Consider the following 19,450-nt stretch of genomic DNA (forward strand, 5'->3'; position numbering starts at 1 on the left):
ACCATGAGTTGTATCTGAGATATGGGAAGCTGGGCCAGAGTTCTGGTACTGTTCAAATCCAGGAGCCCTAGGACCTATTAGAACCCTTTATTCAGATTTATGGATTCCCCTATTTTTCCTTTTTCTTAGTTGAACTGTTAGCCTTTTAATTGGCTAACCACAATCAAATCAAACTGAGTTTTGGTATCCTCCAGTGGCTCTTTTGAAGCAGATTAATGATCTTAAAAAAAAAATAAGCAAAAAGAATGATATAGATCATTTTCATTGCAAGTGAGAGACAAATCCTGCAATTCCCTCCAAAAAGAGGAAGGCAAAGAGAAAGTACTTATTTTTAACTTTGTGGTTTCATTTTTTGGGGAAAAAAAAGAAACATATGCTTTCCTTAATGTAAAACATGGTTATGCCTTGGCAAATAATATTTATAATCCTTTATTCCTAATTCCCAAATCTGAAAACTCTGAAATATGAATATTTTCCCCCTAAGTTTAGCACAGACTCTTTTAGTGTGAACATTCACATGTTTCACTACAGAAATATTTTTGGTGTTGGATTAAAAGTTGCTGCCCCAGTCCCTGCTGGAGTAATTATTCAGTATATGTTGCATATGCTATAATATTTTTCTTTTTTTTTTTTTAAGATTTTATTTATTTATTTGAGAGAGAGAGAATGAGAGAGAGCACATGAGAGGGGGGAGGGTCAGAGGGAGAAGCAGACTCCCTGCCGAGCAGGGAGCCCGATGCGGAACTCGATCCCAGGACTCCAGGATCATGACCTGAGCCGAAGGCAGTCGCTTAACCGACTGAGCCACCCAGGCACCCTATAATATTTTTCTAAAATCTGAAAAGTTCTGAATTCCAAAACACATTTGGCCCCAGGGATGTTGGATAAGGAGTTGTGGACTTACACCAAGGTTTAGACTAGTGTAGAAGGGGGGCAAAATGCTCTCCCAGCCCCTTAACTTTACCATCTTTTTCACAAGGATTCTTTGGCCTGAATATTACTATGAGATAAAATTAAACTTTTAACATGCAGCACATTTTTTTTTAGACCTGCAGCATTAGAGAAAGGAAAGTAATACTTTAACTTCGTTTATCAAAGTGTACTTTTGAGACTACCTGCTTATATTTGTGTAGGAAGGACTGAGAATAATTCTTATCTGGTGGAGTTCTGTTATCTTGGGTGAATCACTTGTCCCTTTATATTTGTTTCTTCTGTTAAAGGAGGGTGAATATTAAAAAAAAAGGGATAGCTTTATAAGGAAGATATAATATATGTAAATGGTAGGTAGAAGACAGAGGTATTCTGTAAATTTTAATTAGAAATTTGAGCTTTTGTCATCTGACAAAATATGGCTATAGTAACAATTTTTTAAAAATTTTGTATTTATTTACTTAGAGCAAATGAGAGAGAACACGAGTAGTGGGGAGGGACAGAGGGAAAGGGAGAAGCAGACTCCTTGCTGAGCAGAGAGCCCAACATGGGGCTCCATCCCAGTCCGGGATCATGACCTGAGCCCAAGGCAGACACTTAACCGACTGAGCCACCCAGGCGCCCCAGTAACAGTTATTTTTTATTAAAAAGTTGAGGCAAGATGAAGTATTTGTTATAAGTAAAATTATGAGTCAACTAATATTTATGCCTGATTAGGCAGAATATTAAAAATTTAATTACTAGTAATTTGTTTTCAATCTTAAAGTACTAGATGCTGAGCATTATTTATATGTTTTAAAAATGAGGGCTATTTTTTATGAATTTATCCTAATTTGCTATACTGTGGCAATGCTTTTAGTATTAATTGAGATAAACAGAAGTATCTGTTCCTGAACCAGAGGATCCCATACAAATTTGTTTTAAGTTTTGTTTTGTTTTTTAAAGTAATCTCTACACCCAACCTGGGGTTTAAATTAACAACTCCAAGATCAGGGGTCACATGCTTTACTGCCTGAACCAGCCAAGCGCCCCTGTTTTTAAGTTTTTATTTCTACTTTTTCTAGTTATTTTAATTGCCACTTCTGCATGGACTCTCTTATTTCTAGATGCTGTCACTGTGCTACTTCTAGAAGCAAAATTTCCCCTAATTTATGTCTCTAATGTACTGTCAATTGGGATAAAAATAGCCAAGCTTAGTTTTATTTTTGTTTTTGTCATTGTGTTTTTAATAAGAAATAGGAACTTTTCCGGGCTCCTGGGTGGCTCAGTCATTAAGCGTCTGCCTTCAGCTCAGGTCATGATCCCGGGGTCCTGGGATCAAGCCCCACATCGGGCTCCCTGCTCGGCGGGAAGCCTGCTTCTCCCTCTCCCACTCCCCCTGCTTGTGTTCCCTCTCTCACTGTCAAAAAATAAATAAAATCTTAAAAAAAAAATAAATAAATTGAATTTCATAAAAAAAAAAAAAAGTAGGTACTTTTGAGAGCTTGATGGACTTTCTTATAAGTACCTGTGTGCTCAGATTTTTGTCATCTACTCTGGTTGCTTTTTTGCCCACTTCTTCATTTTTTGTTGGTTCATGTTGTTAAGCTTTATAAATGAGGAAGGTATTACTGTATATTAAATAATTTCTCAAAGCCACTGGAGAACGAGGGGACATTTTTTTGTTTCAAAATTATAATCCATTACACAAATTTATAGAACATATGAGAAACCAGTATCTCACCAATTTTTATATGTTTTTTCACTGGTATCTGTAATTGACTTTCCTATAATTCTTATCTTTTCATTTTATTAGATAGCATTCGTACTTAACAGTTTTGTTGATTGTAAAATGTCCTGTTAAGATATCTCATAATACCACTAGCTAATATGTATTATACTCGTACCGTGGTTCTGAGCACTCTGCACATATAAACTTACTTAAGTCTCACAGTAACACTGAGTATTATCTCCATATTATAAATAATGGTACCAATGCATCGAGAACATAAGTAATTTGCCCCGGGTTCCACACTGAATAACTAGTAGAGCCTGGATTCTGACCCAGGCACTCTGGCTCCAGAGCCCCATGTGCTGCTGTTGGACATTTAGGTTGCTTCTAATTTTCCCTTTAATAAATAATGCTGATGCAAGTATCATCCTGCTTATAATTTTTTGCATGTTTAGGATTATACCTTTGGGACAACTTTGTAGTGGATCTTGATGGTGGTCATGTAAGAAGGAAGTTTCTGGTAATAAACAGTGTCTGGTAGTAATACATCTTCATTTATCCTAGTTACTGATGAACTGCTTGCAGTTAATGTGGAGGGAAATATATAGTATATTTTTCATCTGGATAGCTTATCAGAATTAAATTACCATGTTTCTTCTATTCTAAAATTCACATATTCCTATTTTTTACCATTTTTAAAAGCAGGATGCTTTTGCAACCAGTGAGTACATTTAATGTGTCTGTTTGTGCCTTCCTCTTTTCTCTCTCATCTTTCTTGTAAAAGGTTGTTTTTAAAGTCTGGATGCACTGTTACATTTGTGGTGCCTTAGAATCAGTGGAGTATAGTCTATTATACTAGTTTTTTAAGGTAACTGAAGAAAAAGATTTAATGGAACATTTCATTTTACAGACATACAGTCTCCTGATGCTGAATATGTAGATTTGCTCCTTAATCCCGAGCGCTACACGGGTTACAAGGGGCCAGATGCTTGGAAGATTTGGAACGTCATCTATGAAGAAAACTGTTTTAAGTATGTGTCCTTTTCACTTAGAAAGTCCTGACATATAGAGTGATTTTTATTTATAAACAAATAAACAGTTAATAATGACTCTAAATTGCAAATCACATTCATTTTGTTAAAGGATGCATCTGGACATAGAAACATTCTTATTCATTAATCCACTTCTCCTCTGGGGAAACATATGGACATGAGTTTCAACAAATATTTTTTTCTTCTTTAAAAGACATAGACATAGAAAAATAAATAAAAAATCTTTAAAAAAATAAAAGATAGATAAAAATGAAAGACATAGAATAGTATGAGACTTTTATGGGAATATTGTAGACATTTCACAGGTGTTCCTCTAATGGATTATAGAATCTCATTTTATAGATGGAATAACGTAGAGCCAGCCAGGTTTACTTCATTTCCCAGGATCATATTCTTAGTAGTAAAGAATAGATGACTCCTAAATCTCTTTTTGGTGCTCTGTATTCATCTTTTGAGGCTCTAGTTATTTTACCTGCTTTCAAGTTCAAGTTAAATTAATTTCAGAGAATAATTATAATAGGTAACACTTGAACACTCACTGTGTGCCAGACTTGTGCTAAGCATGGTACATACATTTTCTCTTTTAGTCCCTGCAATAGCCCTATGTTGTAGTCATCACTGTTTACAGATGGACAAACTTGAGGCTTGCAAAGGTTAAATGATTTTTCCAGTGTCAAAAATCTAGTAAGTGGAAGAACCCACTTTGTACTCTTACTGCTACAATAGAAATAGTTTCATCCCTGTGTGACTGGGACATGCTTCAAGTTTACCCGCCTCTTATAAGCCACTGGCCTCTAACCAATGTGCTTATTGGTTTTTGGAAGGAATTTGTGTGTGCATTTGCATTATACTATCTCAGAGGTGGGGGGAATTCTGAGAAAATCTTTGGAGTTCCCAGGTAACAGTAATAATACATTTCACTTTGCATAAGTCAAATATAAGAGATTAGCAGTTATGCTTATACCAATAAAATGTCAAGTCTGTTTCTTTTTTTTTTTAAAAAGATTTTATTTATTTATTCATGAGACACAGAGAGACAGAGAAAGAGAGAGAGAGAGAGAGGCAGGCTCCCCATGGAGCAGGGAGCCTGATGTGGGACTCGATCCCAGGACCCCGGGATCATGACCGGAGCCGAAGGAAGATGCTTAACCAACTGAGCCACCCAGGCGCCCAAGTCTGTTTCTTTTTTTGATTTGAAGAATTTCCAGTTTTGAAGTGGAGAATTTTCATTATTTACTCATATCTGCCATGTGTTTCATTTAAATTCCCTGGTTTATTATTAGGAATGTTTGACTTAATTGGCTTACTTGACAGGTTTTTTGTTTTGTTTTGTTTTGCTTTAGATTTTATTTTTATTTATTTTTATTTATTTATTTTTTTAAGATTTTTATTTATTTATTCATGAGAGACAGAGATTGAGAGAGAGGCAGGGGGAGAAGCAGGCTCCCAAGGAGCACGGAGCCCGATGCGGGACTCGATCCCAGGACGCTGGGATCATGACCTGAGCCGAAGGCAGACGCTTAACCATCTGAGCCACCCAGGCGCCCTAGATTTTATTTTTAACTAATCTCTACACCCAACTTGGGGCTCTAACTTACAACCCCAAGATCAAGAGTTGCATGCTCTACTGACTGAGCCAGGCACCCCTAAAGGTTGTTGTTTTTTTTTGTTTTTTGGTTTTTTTTGGTTTGTTTTTTTAATATGAACTAAAATAGAGTCCAACTGAAGCATTTGTTAGATTTTATATTTGTATTGTAGCTATTCCCTAACTAATTTTTATCATGATTCCCAGTATAAATATTTCTAATATATAAACAATATATGAGGCACAAAATTCAGTATGTTAAAATATAGCTTACATGTTCTGTTCTCAAAATGTCTCAAGTTGTGAGAGTTCATAAAATTCAAATCGCAGACAAAGCAATCCCCACATTTTACTAATGATACTAATGAATATTTAGTTTGAGATTTAAAGGCACTTCGGTGACATTTTAATTCTTTTTTTATATTAAAAAATACCTTTTATTGAAATCATAACAAACTCGGTGGCCACAGGGTCAGTTGACATACATAAGATTAGCTAAGTGGAAAATAATCTACCCACAGTGCTTTTTCCCCTTTTTATTTTCATGCTTGGTTTGGGTATTTATATTTCTTGCTTGTTCGTCTTTCAATCAGGAGTGCGCTTTGTACCACATGCAAACACACATATGTGTACGTGTGCATAGGCAGAGCGTATGTGTATATGTAATATATGTAAAAACATTAGCAACTCTAGAAGAGCTTGACTGGTGTTTTCTTCCTTTGTTTGAAGAAGTGATTAGGAAATGGCTTTCTGGCTGCTACAATGGGAAAAGATCAGAAACTTGCTAAAACAAGCAATTAGAGAACACTAAATATTTTATAAGCTCAGTGTTTTTAAAATAGTTTGATTTTGGATGTAGTCATTAAGCGGCTCTCTGAGATAATTTCACTTTTACTTAGATAATTATAACAAGATAGGTAACATAATTATATTTTACAATTTAATTCTTATTGTTTCTAGGCCACAGACAATTAAAAGACCTTTAAGTCCTTTGGCTTCTGGTCAAGGTGAGTTATTTATTTGCACTGTTATATTATTTATCAGCCAGTGAACTTTGGTTAAAAGGAGGAGGAAGGCCGGATAAGAGTTGGCAAGAGTATTGGAGATCATATATTCCTGTTTCCATAGAAGTCATGCCTCACCCTTAAGAGAAAGTGGTGTTTAAAATATTTACACCTCAGTAAGGAGTATTTGTGTAATGAAGTTTATGGTGTTAGATTATCATAGGATGGAGATTAGGTTAAATATTTATTCTTCTGTGCATTTTTACATAATGTGTGTTTAGTTTTTTACTATTTTTCTTCAGTTTCTAGTTAAATGAATATCCAAAAAAACTGCCTCAAATCTTTCCCAGAACCTGAAATGATTGTACATATTGGGAGTCTGATTTCAAATTCACATGTCTTTATGCTTCATTAACATGTTTCATTTTCTCCTTCCATACAAGATCTTGCCCAAATGCTGCCTTTTCCACCTTCCCTGACTCTCCTAACTGGAAGTAACCCCTCTCTCCGCATAAAGTGATCTTATGTCACGTTTTGTGTCTCTTACCCCATTTCCACTGTCTGGCGTTATTTTACTATTACGTGTCTATTGATCTACCCTAGTACTTTGGGCATATGGGGAGTATTTATTGGTTTCATCTGTTAATAGAGAGCCTGACACATAACAGATGGAGTAGTTTGTTAAGTGAATGATTGATGAAAACTGCTCTCCCCATTTAATGGGCTTGACTACCGTTGGGAAGATCACTTGTTCCTTCAACAAATGATTACTCTCCGTTTACTATGTGCTAGGCACTGTGCAGAGGCAGAGGGGGTGTAAAATTGAAACTCAGAAACCCTGCCCAGTCTGTAATAGTCAGAATGGTTTGTTGAATAAACCAGTTCAGTGTATGATTTCAGACTTTTTGCTTAGGAAATCTATATCCCTGTTCCCGTAATACGTGCTTACTGATGAAGTCTTTGATGTGCTTTTAGGAAATGTATAAGTTTTTCATTTTTTAAAATTTGAAAAGCTGCTGATCTCATACAGTCAATAAACATAAATTTCCTCCTGGAAAGCAGTGAGATTGCATCATTCCCTAAATGTTGGCAGACTAGTCTTTCCTAGATTAGAAATGAAAGAACATCTTTAAACAAGAGTTTGGATTTATATGACTCACATATAGTAACTCATTGGAAGCTATTGATTTAATATCAGATGAGTGCAAATTCCTAGGTAAGGGGTGATCCTCAGTATGAACTCACATTATGATCTGATTAACTACCCTCACTTATCATAAATATAAATGGGAACAGTTTAAATGTTTATCATTAAGGAACTGGTTAAATGATTTATGGTATATTCATTGAGTAGAATATAGCCATTAGAAATATTGCTGAGAATTTGTATTCATTTAGGTCAGTAATGACCAATAGCACATTGAAGAAAAGAAACAGGCATCAAACAGTATGTATATTTTTGTAAAAACATACTTAATATAATATCTAAATGTCTATATGTAAAGAAAAAGGACATTTACCAAAATGTAAATGGTATTTATCTAGGGCAGAGGGAGTTACGGCTAACATTTTTTATTTCGTCTATGTCTTCTTTCTTAAAAAAAACCCATGTATTTGCAATGAACAGTATTATTTTAATAATCAAACAATGATGGCATTAAATAAGCATGGGCAAAATGAAGACAGTTTTTTAGTAGTAAATGAGCAGCTGCTTACAAACTGCCGAACTGTGCATAATTTGAATCTTCACAAATAGTCTTTCAGAATATTCCTAAATAAGGTAAAATTTTACAGTGTCAGTCTGGAGGTTTCAAAGCAAGAACACAATTCTTTTTTTTAAAATGTTTTATTTATTTATTCATGAGAGTCAGAGAGAGAGAGAGAGAGAGGCAGAGGCAGAGGGAGAAGCAGGCTCCCCACCTAGCAGGGAGCCCTATGCGGGACTCGATCCAGGACCCTGGGATCATGACCTGAGCCGAGGGCAGACGCTTAACCATCTGAGCCACCCAGGCGCCTCAAGAACACAATTCTTTAGCAGAAACCATGTTATAGATTTAGGATAAATAAATGTGGAAAAAGGCGCTGCCAACCAAATAACCGTAAGTCCTTAAGGTACTGGAGAGTACTCTCAGATGATGGATTAGATTTTTCTCTCCCGTCAGCCCGTATTAAATCTTGTACGAGCTGAAACCACTCCTCACCCAGGCTCTTGGAGATGATGCCCTTGAAGCGAATCCGGCATAATTCCTATTTGCCACTAGATAGGGTTGTGTCACAAGTGTCTCCCTCAGATTTTGCTTTATACAAAGTCTTATTTTTTGTGGAAGTATAGCATTTTAAAGTGACATCTGGAAGGACTTTATAATAATCAACATTTTGTTTTGCTTTTCAGGGAAAAGTGAAGGTAAATATTTCTTTATCATATATATATGAATTTGCTGATACATTCAGATGTTTATTTGGCAAACTTTTCTTCCTACTTCTAAGAACTCCTGTTTATCTAAAATTCAGGAGTTGAAAGCACAAGTTAAGGGAACATGACTGTGCCTGGGATCAGGCAGTAGCGACAACCTGCCTCAGCCTCTGATAATTCACTTGTGCATTTTACCCACTGCTTGCAGAAGCTAGGCATTCCGCCCCGCCCTGCCCAGCTTCTGTCAGGGAAAACCTCCTCTCCTTTACTCCTGGAGCAGACCTCTAGGATCTGCTGGGTCCATAGAGGAAGCTTCTAGGCATGGTCACATTGTTGCTCTACCTGCTTCCAAGGCTTGCGTTCGCTCTTGGGGGTAGTTACTGCCAACTATTTTAGTTGTAATGCTAAAATTTTTTAAGTATTTTAGGTTTACTTTGTCTTTGTGAGAATCTTTTTGCTTTCTGAGTGAAATTGGAGTGATTTTTCTTTTTGTTTTTTTAAGATTTTATTTATTTGAGAGAGAGAGAGAGAGTGCACAAGTGGGGGAGGAGGGGGCAGTGGGAGAGGGAGAAGCAGGCTTTCCGCTGAGCCTGATGTGGGGCTTGATCCCAGGACCCTGGGATCATGACCTGAGCCGAAGGCAGACACTTAACCGACTGAGCCACCCAGGCACCCCTAAAATGATTTTTCTTATTCTTAAGGCCATGTGTTTAACCATATGAAAAGACAAGGCAGTACTTAGCTTTAGTCCAGCTAGATGAAATTGCTAAAATGTGAAGTATCCCTTTCCTCTCCTTGAAAATTTTGTCTTCTGAACATTTGTTTTACAAATTGCTTTTGTATTCTGTCTAAATAACAGAATACCAATGTCTGATAACATTGCTTTTTTATTATGCTTTATATTATTGTAACAATAATAGCTAAGTAAAATACTGAATCAGAACTGTACTATTTGGAAGAGAAATTCTTTAGCCTGAGATTATTCTTCCAAAGATGACTCATATTTTATTACTGTTAGTAGTCATCTATAATTTTCAGGGGTTTTTTTTCTGCCCTCTTCCCTATAATTTTCAGTTTTGAGAGATTTTATTCTACCTTGGGTATTCTTAGCTATTTTAGAGGATATTATTTCAGTTTTTCAATACTGTTTAAAGACCTCATCCTGTCTCTCATTGTCAGGGAAAATATTGTTAGCTTGTGGAGTCTATCTTTAGAGAAATAATCTTGTTTATGAGTATATTTACAATTTTTCATTTTGGTCAGATTTGAAAGAGTTATCCCTGACAGCTATCATATTAGGTGATTATCTAATTGGATCACAACCATGTAAAGTTGAAGATAGCTACTTCAGGAACAGAACTGAAAATTTCATTGGAAGACTAGGTCCCAAGTAGTATTACACTCCCATTCCCCCTGATTCATGGTCCCAAACTTGAAACAAAACAAAACAAAAACTCTGAAGGTTGTTTTTTTTTTTTTTTTAGATTTATTTATTTGAGAGAGAAAGAAATAAATCTTAAAAAAAAAAAAAACAACCTTCAGAGAGAGAGAGTTTGTGTGTGCAGGGGGAAAGGGAGAGGGAAAAGGAGAAATAGTCTTAAAAGAGCAGACTCCACCAATGAGCGTGGAGCCTGACACCGTGCTCAATCTCATGACCCTGAGATCAGACCTGAGCCGAAACCAAGAGTCGACCGCTTAACCAACGGCACCACCTACGTGCCCCAACTCTGAAGGTTTTTATAAGGAGACAAATCACTTGTAATCCCACAACCTCAAAATAATTGATAATGGTAATGGCTAAGACTACATGCCAGTACTACTCTTCTAAGCAATTTACAAGTATGATTTCATTTAATCCTTCCAGCGTTCTTAGGAGATATTATTTTTATTTCCATTTTATAGACAAGAAAAATGAGTGCCAGAGAGGATTTGCAACTCAGCTAAATCATGTATGACTTGTAAGAAGCACAGTTGGAATTGAAATTAGTTTGTCTCCAAGGTTCATGCTCTCAGTTACTATCTCATACTGCTTCTCTGTTAACATTGTGATAAATTTTTTTAAAGATCTTATTTATTTATTTGTCAGAGAGAGAGAGCACAGGCAGGGGGGAGAAGCAGGCAGAGGGAGAAGCAGACTTTCTGCTGAGCAGGGAGCCCAATGCAGGGCTCCATCTCAGGACCCTGGGATCATGACCTGAGCGGAACGCAGACACTTAACCGACTGAGCCACCCAGGCGCCCCTGGACCTTTCGTTAATTTTTAAATCACTGTTTGGCACAGATTACTATTATATATTGGAAAAACTTAACATTTTGTCATTTTTACAACTTTGTGACTTCTTTTTCTTTTAATTTCAGAGAACACTTTTTACAGTTGGCTAGAAGGTAATTGGAAACTTAAATTTAAATGTTAAAAATTTTTCTCATCTTTAAAGGCATATGAAATTATTTTTAAAATGGTACATTTCACATATAAAATTTCAATTACCAAATTACTATTTTTAGGCCTCTGCGTAGAAAAAAGAGCATTCTACAGACTTATATCTGGCCTGCATGCAAGCATTAATGTGCATTTGAGTGCACGATATCTTCTACAAGGTATGTGACATTCACTTTTATTTATTTTACTATACTTAAAAAAAATACACACACACAAAAAAAACAAAAAGAAAAAAAATATTTTACCATACTTATTTTCAGATATTCTTAAAATTTTTTGGTATTTACCTTAGGGGGACAAAGTTGATCCTATTGAATATTAGGCATTAAAAATTAATTCTTAAATGGTAGTAATCAGGAATGTAAGAACTGTAGAAATTACAGATTCTTTTAAGAAGCTGCTCAAAATTGTGCACATCTCTTTGGAAATACTCTTTTGTTGTGGGAGTTAAAATAGCTCCTAATGGTCCCGTTTGTTACTCATTAGATATTTTTACTGTATTAAAACCCTTTTATTTGTGTGCCAACTTCAGGCCTGGAGTTTAATGGGTAAAAGTATTTTCTGCTGCTCTTTATGCTTTAAAAATGCTGTTGCAAAACAAGACCATGTTTGATTTTCATCAGGAGCCTATTTCTTTTGGAATTTCAAGTACCTCTATGTCTCAGGAACAAAATACAGTAACTTGAATTTTAAATAGAGTTTCAGACTTATCAGTAACTTCAGGTCGTCATTTTTAAATTGTGTGTTTTGGTTTTATAAATATGTTTATATTTAGAAATTTGATTTCTGTGAAGTCATACTTCTCAGTAAAACAGTGAATTTATTTTCCTCCTAAGGATGGGTTCTAGAAGATAAAATATTGATGTAGAACCATTAAAAGCTAAATTATGAAAAGCAGCTTTCATTGTTCTGTATTTTCAGATATACTTCTGTAGGTGTAAGTAACCCAATGTAAGTAAACTGAAACTTTTAAAATTCAGATTTTAATATTTAATTCTTCTTTCTTCTCAGAAACTTGGTTGGAAAAGAAATGGGGACATAACATTACAGAATTTCAGCAGCGATTTGATGGAATTTTGACTGAAGGAGAGGGTCCACGAAGGCTTAAGAACTTGTATTTTCTCTACTTAATAGAATTAAGGGCTTTATCTAAAGTGGTACCGTTCTTTGAGCGCCCAGATTTTCAACTCTTCACTGGAAATAAAGTTCACGATGCAGAAAAGAAAATGCTGCTTTTGGAAATACTTCATGAAATCAAGTAAATTCCATATTATGACTTGTACAACTTAAACATTAATAGGAGAGTGACAAGCGGTATCAAAGTTCAATTCTTTTTTTTTTTTTTTTTTAAAGATTTTATTTATTTATTTGAGAGAGAGAGAATGAGAGAGAGCACATGAGAAGGGGGAGGGTCAGAGGGAGAAGCAGGGGGACTCGATCCCGGGACTCCGGGATCATGACCTGAGCCGAAGGCAGTTGCTTAACCAACTGAGCCACCCAGGTGCCCTCAAAGTTCAATTCTTAAAATACTCAGTTTAGAGAAAGGAAAAAATTTTTCTAAAGATTCTATTTATATTAGAGAGAGAGAGAGCACCAGCAGGGGGAAGGGGCAGAGGGAGAGGGAGAAGCAGACTCCCTGCTGAGCACAAAGACCCACATGGGGCTCAATCCCAGGACCCTGAGATTATGGCCTGAGCTGAAGTCAGATGCTTAACCGACTGAGCCACCCAGGTGGCCCAAGAAAGGAAAATTATTAAAAAATAATAATATAAAAGCTAATTTTGCTTATAGGTCTTTTGGAATTGAGTTTTGTTTTTGTTTTGACTTAGGTACTAAATGGCACAAGTGTTTAGTTTTCAGAGTCATTCTTGTAGTATTTGATACCTACATTATTTTTGTATGTGGTTGGACATACTGGGTTTGGGGCCAGACTTCTATTTTATGCAGTTGTTTTAGATTTGAGGATAAGACTTTGTTTTGGGGCAACAGAGTGTCGATTTTACTAGATTTTCTACTCTTTTTATTATATTATTCATCACCAGCCAGCAAAATGTTATCTTAGCAGGACTTTTAATATTTTATAATACCTGAAAATGAATCCTCTCTGTTTTAACATGTAGGTCATTTCCTTTGCATTTTGATGAGAATTCCTTTTTTGCTGGGGATAAGAAAGAAGCAAACAAACTGAAGGTAATTATTTCATTCTTTAAGTTTTAGATTCAAACGCTTATGCAGGTGCGAGTGTAAGCCCTGTTTTTATAGTTAACAATAAATCTTATTCTATATTAGGAAATTATAAGAAAAGCCAGAGTCATAATCATTCTTTTCCTCCAAAAAAGGAAGTGCAAAGGCGGGCCAACTTAAGATCTCGTTTGTGTTGTGTTCAAAGTAACAAAGCATGTCACTCCAGACTTTCCAGATGGCTTTCACATTGATGGTCTCATAACAAATAGAAGTTATAAATTAAAGGAAAGGGATCCAGAGCATGAATGGTAGTATTTGTCTTTTGCTGAGGAGAATTCTGAAGATGGTTTTGGATAAATTAAAGGGTCCTCTTTAGGGGGAGGGGGCCAAGGTTTGTCATTCATCTTATTCATTGGGAATGAAAGGTATTTAGGGAGGCCAGCAGAAGAGAAGATGTGATGCCCTACAAAATGGGGATTGGTTTTTGTCTTGTCTCTTACTAGAGATATAAGCTCACACAAGACCATCTTTATGTATATTTGCATCAAAATTGTACAAATATAAAATATTACTAGGAAGACTTATTAAACACTGTGTGGAAAATATGATTCTTGTCATTAAAGGAAGGGACAGCTCCTACCCTCAGTAGATTTCTAGTCTACTTGGGGACGCAAGTAAAATTGTATTACTGTTCTCTGTTACAAAGCTATAAGTAAGTAAAGGCAGGCAGCTCTCAAGAGCACTGGGCTTGATCTGATTTCTTCAGAGTATTTATGACAATATTCCTCTGTTTTGTATTCTTTGTTTCTTTCTGTAAGGAAAGAACCTGATTTTATGCAGTTTGCAAACAATACTTCTTGCACCGATTTTTTTTGCTGTTAAATAATAGTTATTTTTGATTTCCCATCTACCTCCCACGGAAAGCATTCTTGCTAGAAATACATACTTCAGTGCTTATATAACCTCCCAGGCAGCTTCCAGGAACTGGGAAGTGAGGGGAAGATAGTGTAATAAGGCTTTTTTTTTTTTCCTGCTATTTTCACTCTCTTCCTTATTTTTAGTACACTTGCTGGTTTTTTGGAAAGTGTTTTGGCATCAACTCTTTATATTGTGCAGATTAAAAATATTGCTCATAATGTTTTAATTTTATCAAAACTCTGAAATACCTTTGATGTCCTATTGAGTTTAACAGATAATTTTTCTGAATTCTTTTATAATAAAGAAGTAAAACTTGTTAATATCAGATTTACTTTCTTAAGAAAAAGTAGTTTATGGTGAACATCATGGATTTGAACAGTAACATGAGTTTTATTTATTTATTTTTAAGTATTTTTAAATTTTATTTTTATTTTTATTTATTTTAAGTAATCACTGCACCCAAGGTGGGGCTCAAACTCATGACCATGAGATCAAGAGTCACATGCTCTTCTGACCGAGCCAGCCAGGTGCCTGAGTTATATTTTTATTTTACTTTTTTTTAAATTTTATTTTATTAATGTTATGTTAATCATCATACATTACATCATTAGTTTTTGATGTAGTGTTCCATGATTCATTGTTTGCGTATGACATCCAGTGCTCCATTCAATACGTGCCCTCTTTAATACCCATCACCAGGCTGACCTATCCCCCCAGCCCCCTTGCCTCTAGAACCCTCAGTTTGTTTCTCAGAGTCCATAGTCTCTCATGGTTCATCTCCCCCTCCGATTCCCCCCCTTCATTTATCCCGTCCTACTATCTTTCTTTTTCTTTTTTAATATATAATGTATTTGTTTCAGAGGTACAGGTCTGTGATTCAACAGTCTTACACAATTCACAATGCTCACCATAGCACATACCCTCCCCAATGTCTATCACCCAGCCACCCCATCCCTCCCACCCCCCACCACTGCAGCAACCCTCAGTTTGTTTCCTGAGGTTAAGAATTCCTCATATCAGTGAGATCATATGGTACATGTCTTTCTCTGATTGACTTATTTCGCTCAGCATAATACCCTCCAGTTCCATCCACGTCATTGCAAATGGCAAGATTTCGGTTTTTTTGATGGCTGCATAATATTCCTGTGTGTGTGTGTGTGTGTGTGTGTGTGTGTGTGTGTGTGTGTATACCACATCTTCTTTATCCATTCATCTGTCGATGGACATCTTGGCTCTTTCCATAGTTTGGCTATTGTGGACATTGCTGCTATAAACACTGGGGTGCGTGTACCCCTTCGGATCACTACATTTGTGTCTTTGGGGTAAATACCCAGTAGTGCAATTGCTGGGTCATAGAGTAGCTCTATTTTCAACTTTTTGAGGAATCTCCATACTGTTTTCCAGAGTGGCTGCACCAGCTTGCATTCCCACCAACAATGTAGGAGGGTTCCCCTTTCTCCGCATCCTCGCCAACATCTGTCGTTTCCTGACTTGTTAATTTTAGCCATTCTGACTGGTGTGAGGTGGTATCTCATTGAGGTTTTGATTTGGATTTCCCTGATGCCAAGTGATGTTGAGCACTTTTTCATGTGTCTGTCAGCCATTTGGATGTCTTCTTTGGAAAAATGTCTGTTCATGTCTTCTGCCCATTTCTTGATTGGATTAGTTGTTCTTTGGGTGTTGAGTTTGATAAGTTCTTTATAGATTTTGGATACTAGCCCTTTATCTGTTAAGTCATTTGCAAATATCTTCTCCCATTCTGTCGGTTGTCTTTTGGTTTTATTGACTGTTTCCTTTGCTGTGCAAAAGCTTTTTATCTTGATGAAGTCCCAATAGTTCATTTTTGTCCTTGCTTCCCTTGCCTTTGGCGATGTTTCTAGGAAGAAGTTGCTGTGGCTGAAGTCGAAGAGGTTGCTGCCTGTGTTCTTTAGGATTTTGATGGACTCCTGTCTCACATTGAGGTCTTTCAACCATTTTGAGGCTATTTTTGTGTGTGGTGTAAGGAAATGGTCCAGTTTCATTCTTCTGCATGTGGCTGTCTGATTTTTCCAGCACCATTTGTTGAAGAGACTTTCTTTTTTCCATTGGACATTCTTTCCTGCTTTGTCAAAGATTAGTTGACCATAGAGTTGAGGGTCCATTTCTGGGCTCTCTATTCTGTTCCATTGATCTATGTGTCTGTTTTTCTGCCAGTACCCTACTGTCTTGATGATTACAGCTTTGTAAAGAGCTTGAAGTCCGGACTTGTGATGCCACCAGCTTTTCTTTTCTTTTTCAACATTCCTCTGGCTATTCGGGGTCTTTTCTGTTTCCATACAAATTTTAGGATTATTTGTTCCATTTCTTTGAAAAAAGTGGATGGTATTTTGATAGGGATTGCATTAAATGTGTAGATTGCTCTAGGTAGCAATGACATCTTCACAATATTTGTTCTTCCAATCCATGAGCATGGAATGTTTTTCCATTTCTTTGTGTCTTCCTCAGTTTCTTTCATGAGTATTTTATAGTTTTCTGAGTACAGATTCTTTGCCTCTTTGGTTAGATTTATTCCTAGGTATCTTATGGTTTTGGGTGCAGTTGTAAATGGGATCAACTCCTTAATTTCTCTTTCTTCTGTTTGTTTGTTTTTTTTAAAAGATTTTTATGTTTTTATTCTGTCTTGTTGTTGGTGTATAGGAATGCCACTGATTTCTGTGCATTGATTTTATATCCTGCCACTTTACTGAATTCCTGAATGAGTTCTAGCAGTTTTGGGGTGGAGTCTTTGGGTTTTCCACATAAAGTATCCTATCATCTGCAGACAGTGAGAGTTTGACTTCTTTAACAGTTTGGTTGCCTTTGATTTCTTTTTGTTGTCTGATTGCTGTGGCCAGGACTTCTAATACTATGTTGCATAGCAGTGGTGATAGTGGACATCCCTGCCGTGTTCCTGACCTTAGGGGGAGAGCTCTCAGTTTTTCTCCATTGAGAATGATATTCGCTGTAGGTTTTTCATAGATGGCTTTTATGATATTGAGGTATGTATCCTCTATCCCTATACTCTGAAGAGTTTTGATCAAGAAAGGATGCTGTACTTTGTCAAATGCTTTTTCTGCATCTATTGAGAGTAAAATATGGTTTCTGTTCTTTCTTTTGATTGATTTGTGGATGTTGACCAACATTGCAGCCCAGGAATAAATCCCACTTGGTCGTGGTGAATAATCCTTTTAATGTACTGTTGGATCTTATTGGCTAGTATTTTGGTGAGAATTTTTGCATCCATGTTCATCAGGGATACTGGTCTGTAATTCTCCTTTTTGATGGGGTCTTTGTCTGATTTTGGGATCAGGGTAATGCTGGCCTCATAAAACGAGTTTGGAAGTTTTCCTTCCATTTCTATTTTTTGGAACAGTTTCAGAAGAATAGGTATTAATTCTTACTTAAATGTTTGGTAGAATTCCCCTGGGAAGCCATCTGGCCCTGGGCTCTTGTTTGTTGGGAGATTTTTGATTACTGCTTCAGTTTCCTTAGTGGTTATGGGTCTGTCCAGGTTTTCTATTTCTTCCTGGTTCAGTTTTGGTAGTTTATACATCTCTAGGAATGCATCCATTTCTTCTAGGTTATCGAATTTGCTGGCATATAGTTGCTCATAATATGTCTTATAATTGTTTGTATTTCTTTGATGTTGGTTGTGATCTCTCCTTTTTCATTCATGATTTTATTTATTTGGGTCCTTTCTCTTTTATTTTTGATAAGTTTGACCAGGGGTTTCTCAATCTTATTAATTCTTTCAAAGAACAAGCTTCTAGTTTCATAGATCTGTTCTACTGTTCTTTTGGTTTCTATTTCATTGGTTTCTGCTCTGATCTTTATTATTTCTCTTCTCCTGCTGGGTTTAGGCTTTATTTGCTGTTCTTTCTCCAGCTCCTTTAGGTGTAGGGTTAGGTTGTGTATTTGAGACCATTCTTGTTTCTTGAGAAAGGCTTGTATTGCTATATACTTTCCTCTTAGGACTGCCTTTGCTGCATCCCAAAGATTTTGAATAGTTGTGTTTTCATTTTCATTGGTTTCCATGAATTTTTTTAATTCTTCTTTAATTTCCTGGTTGACCCATTCATTCTTTAGTAGGATGCTCTTTAGCCTCCATGTATTTGAGTTCTTTCTGACTTTCCTCTTGTGATTGAGTTCTAGTTTCAAAGCATTGTGGTCTGAAAATATGCAGGGAATAATCCTGATCTTTTGGTACTGGTTGAGACCTGATTTGTGACCTAGGATGTGATCTATTCTGGAGAATGTTCCATGGGCACTAGAGAAGAATGTGTATTCTGTTGCTTTGGGATGGAATGTTCTGAATATATCTGTGAAGTCCATTTGGTCCAATCTGTCATTTAAAGTCTTCATTTCCTTGCTGATCTTTTGCTTAGATAATCTGTCTATTTCAGTGAGGGGGGTGTTAAAGTCCCCTACTATTATTGTATTGTTGTTGATGTGTTTCTTTGCTTTTGTTATTAATTTGCCTATATAATTGGCTGCTCCCATGTTAGGGGTATAGATTATTTACAATTGTTCTTGTTGGATAGACCCTTTAAGTAGGATATAGTGTCCTTCCTCATCTCTTATTACAGTCTTTGGTTTAAAATCTAATTTGTCTGATATAAGGATTGCCACCCCAGCTTTCTTTTGGTGTCCATTAGCATGGTAACTGGTTTTCCACCCCCTCACTTTCAATCTGGAGATGTCTTTGGGTCTAAAATGAGTGTCTTGCAGATAGCATATCGATGGGTCTTGTTTTTTAATCCAATCTGATAGCCTATGTCTTTTGATTGGGGCATTTAGCCCATTTACATTCAGGGTAAGTATTGAAAGATAGGAATTTAGTGCCATTGTATTGCCTGTAAGGTGACTGTTACTGTATATCGTCTTTGTTCCTTTCTGGTCTATGTTGCTTTTTGGCTCTCTCTTTGCTTAGAGGACCCCTTTCGATATTTCTTGTAGGGCTGGTTTCGTGTTTGCAAATTCCTTTAGTTTTTGTTTGTTCTGGAAGCTTTTTATCTCTCCTTCTATTTTCAATGACAGCCTAGCTGGATATAGTATTCTTGGCTGCATATTTTTCTCATTTAGTGCTCTGAATATATCATGCCAATCCTTTCTGGCCTTCCAGGTCTCTGTGGATAGGTCTGTTGCCAGTCTAATGTTTCTACCGTTGTAGGTTACAGACCTCTTGTCCCGAGCTGC

The 19,450-nt window shown here is 36.4% G+C and overlaps 1 protein-coding gene across 2 annotated transcripts in view; it reads left to right on the plus strand.

The window, feature by feature from the left end:
* The window catches only part of ERO1A (endoplasmic reticulum oxidoreductase 1 alpha), a 55,699-nt gene that overhangs the window by 25,803 nt on the left and 10,446 nt on the right, over positions 1-19,450 (plus strand). The window contains exons 7-13 of one of the 2 annotated variants that reach the window (XM_034993342.1): positions 3,552-3,672; positions 6,239-6,285; positions 8,675-8,686; positions 11,053-11,079; positions 11,200-11,292; positions 12,146-12,392; positions 13,255-13,324. In XM_034993342.1, the coding sequence (XP_034849233.1) occupies positions 3,552-3,672; positions 6,239-6,285; positions 8,675-8,686; positions 11,053-11,079; positions 11,200-11,292; positions 12,146-12,392; positions 13,255-13,324 (617 nt within the window). The remainder of the gene's footprint in view (positions 1-3,551; positions 3,673-6,238; positions 6,286-8,674; positions 8,687-11,052; positions 11,080-11,199; positions 11,293-12,145; positions 12,393-13,254; positions 13,325-19,450) is intronic. The other variant, XM_034993343.1, reaches the window with a different exon arrangement.

Source organism: Mirounga leonina, unplaced genomic scaffold (assembly GCF_011800145.1).
Source record: "Mirounga leonina isolate KUSES-001 unplaced genomic scaffold, KU_Mleo_1.0 Mir_82, whole genome shotgun sequence".
Lineage (NCBI taxonomy): Eukaryota > Metazoa > Chordata > Mammalia > Carnivora > Phocidae > Mirounga > Mirounga leonina.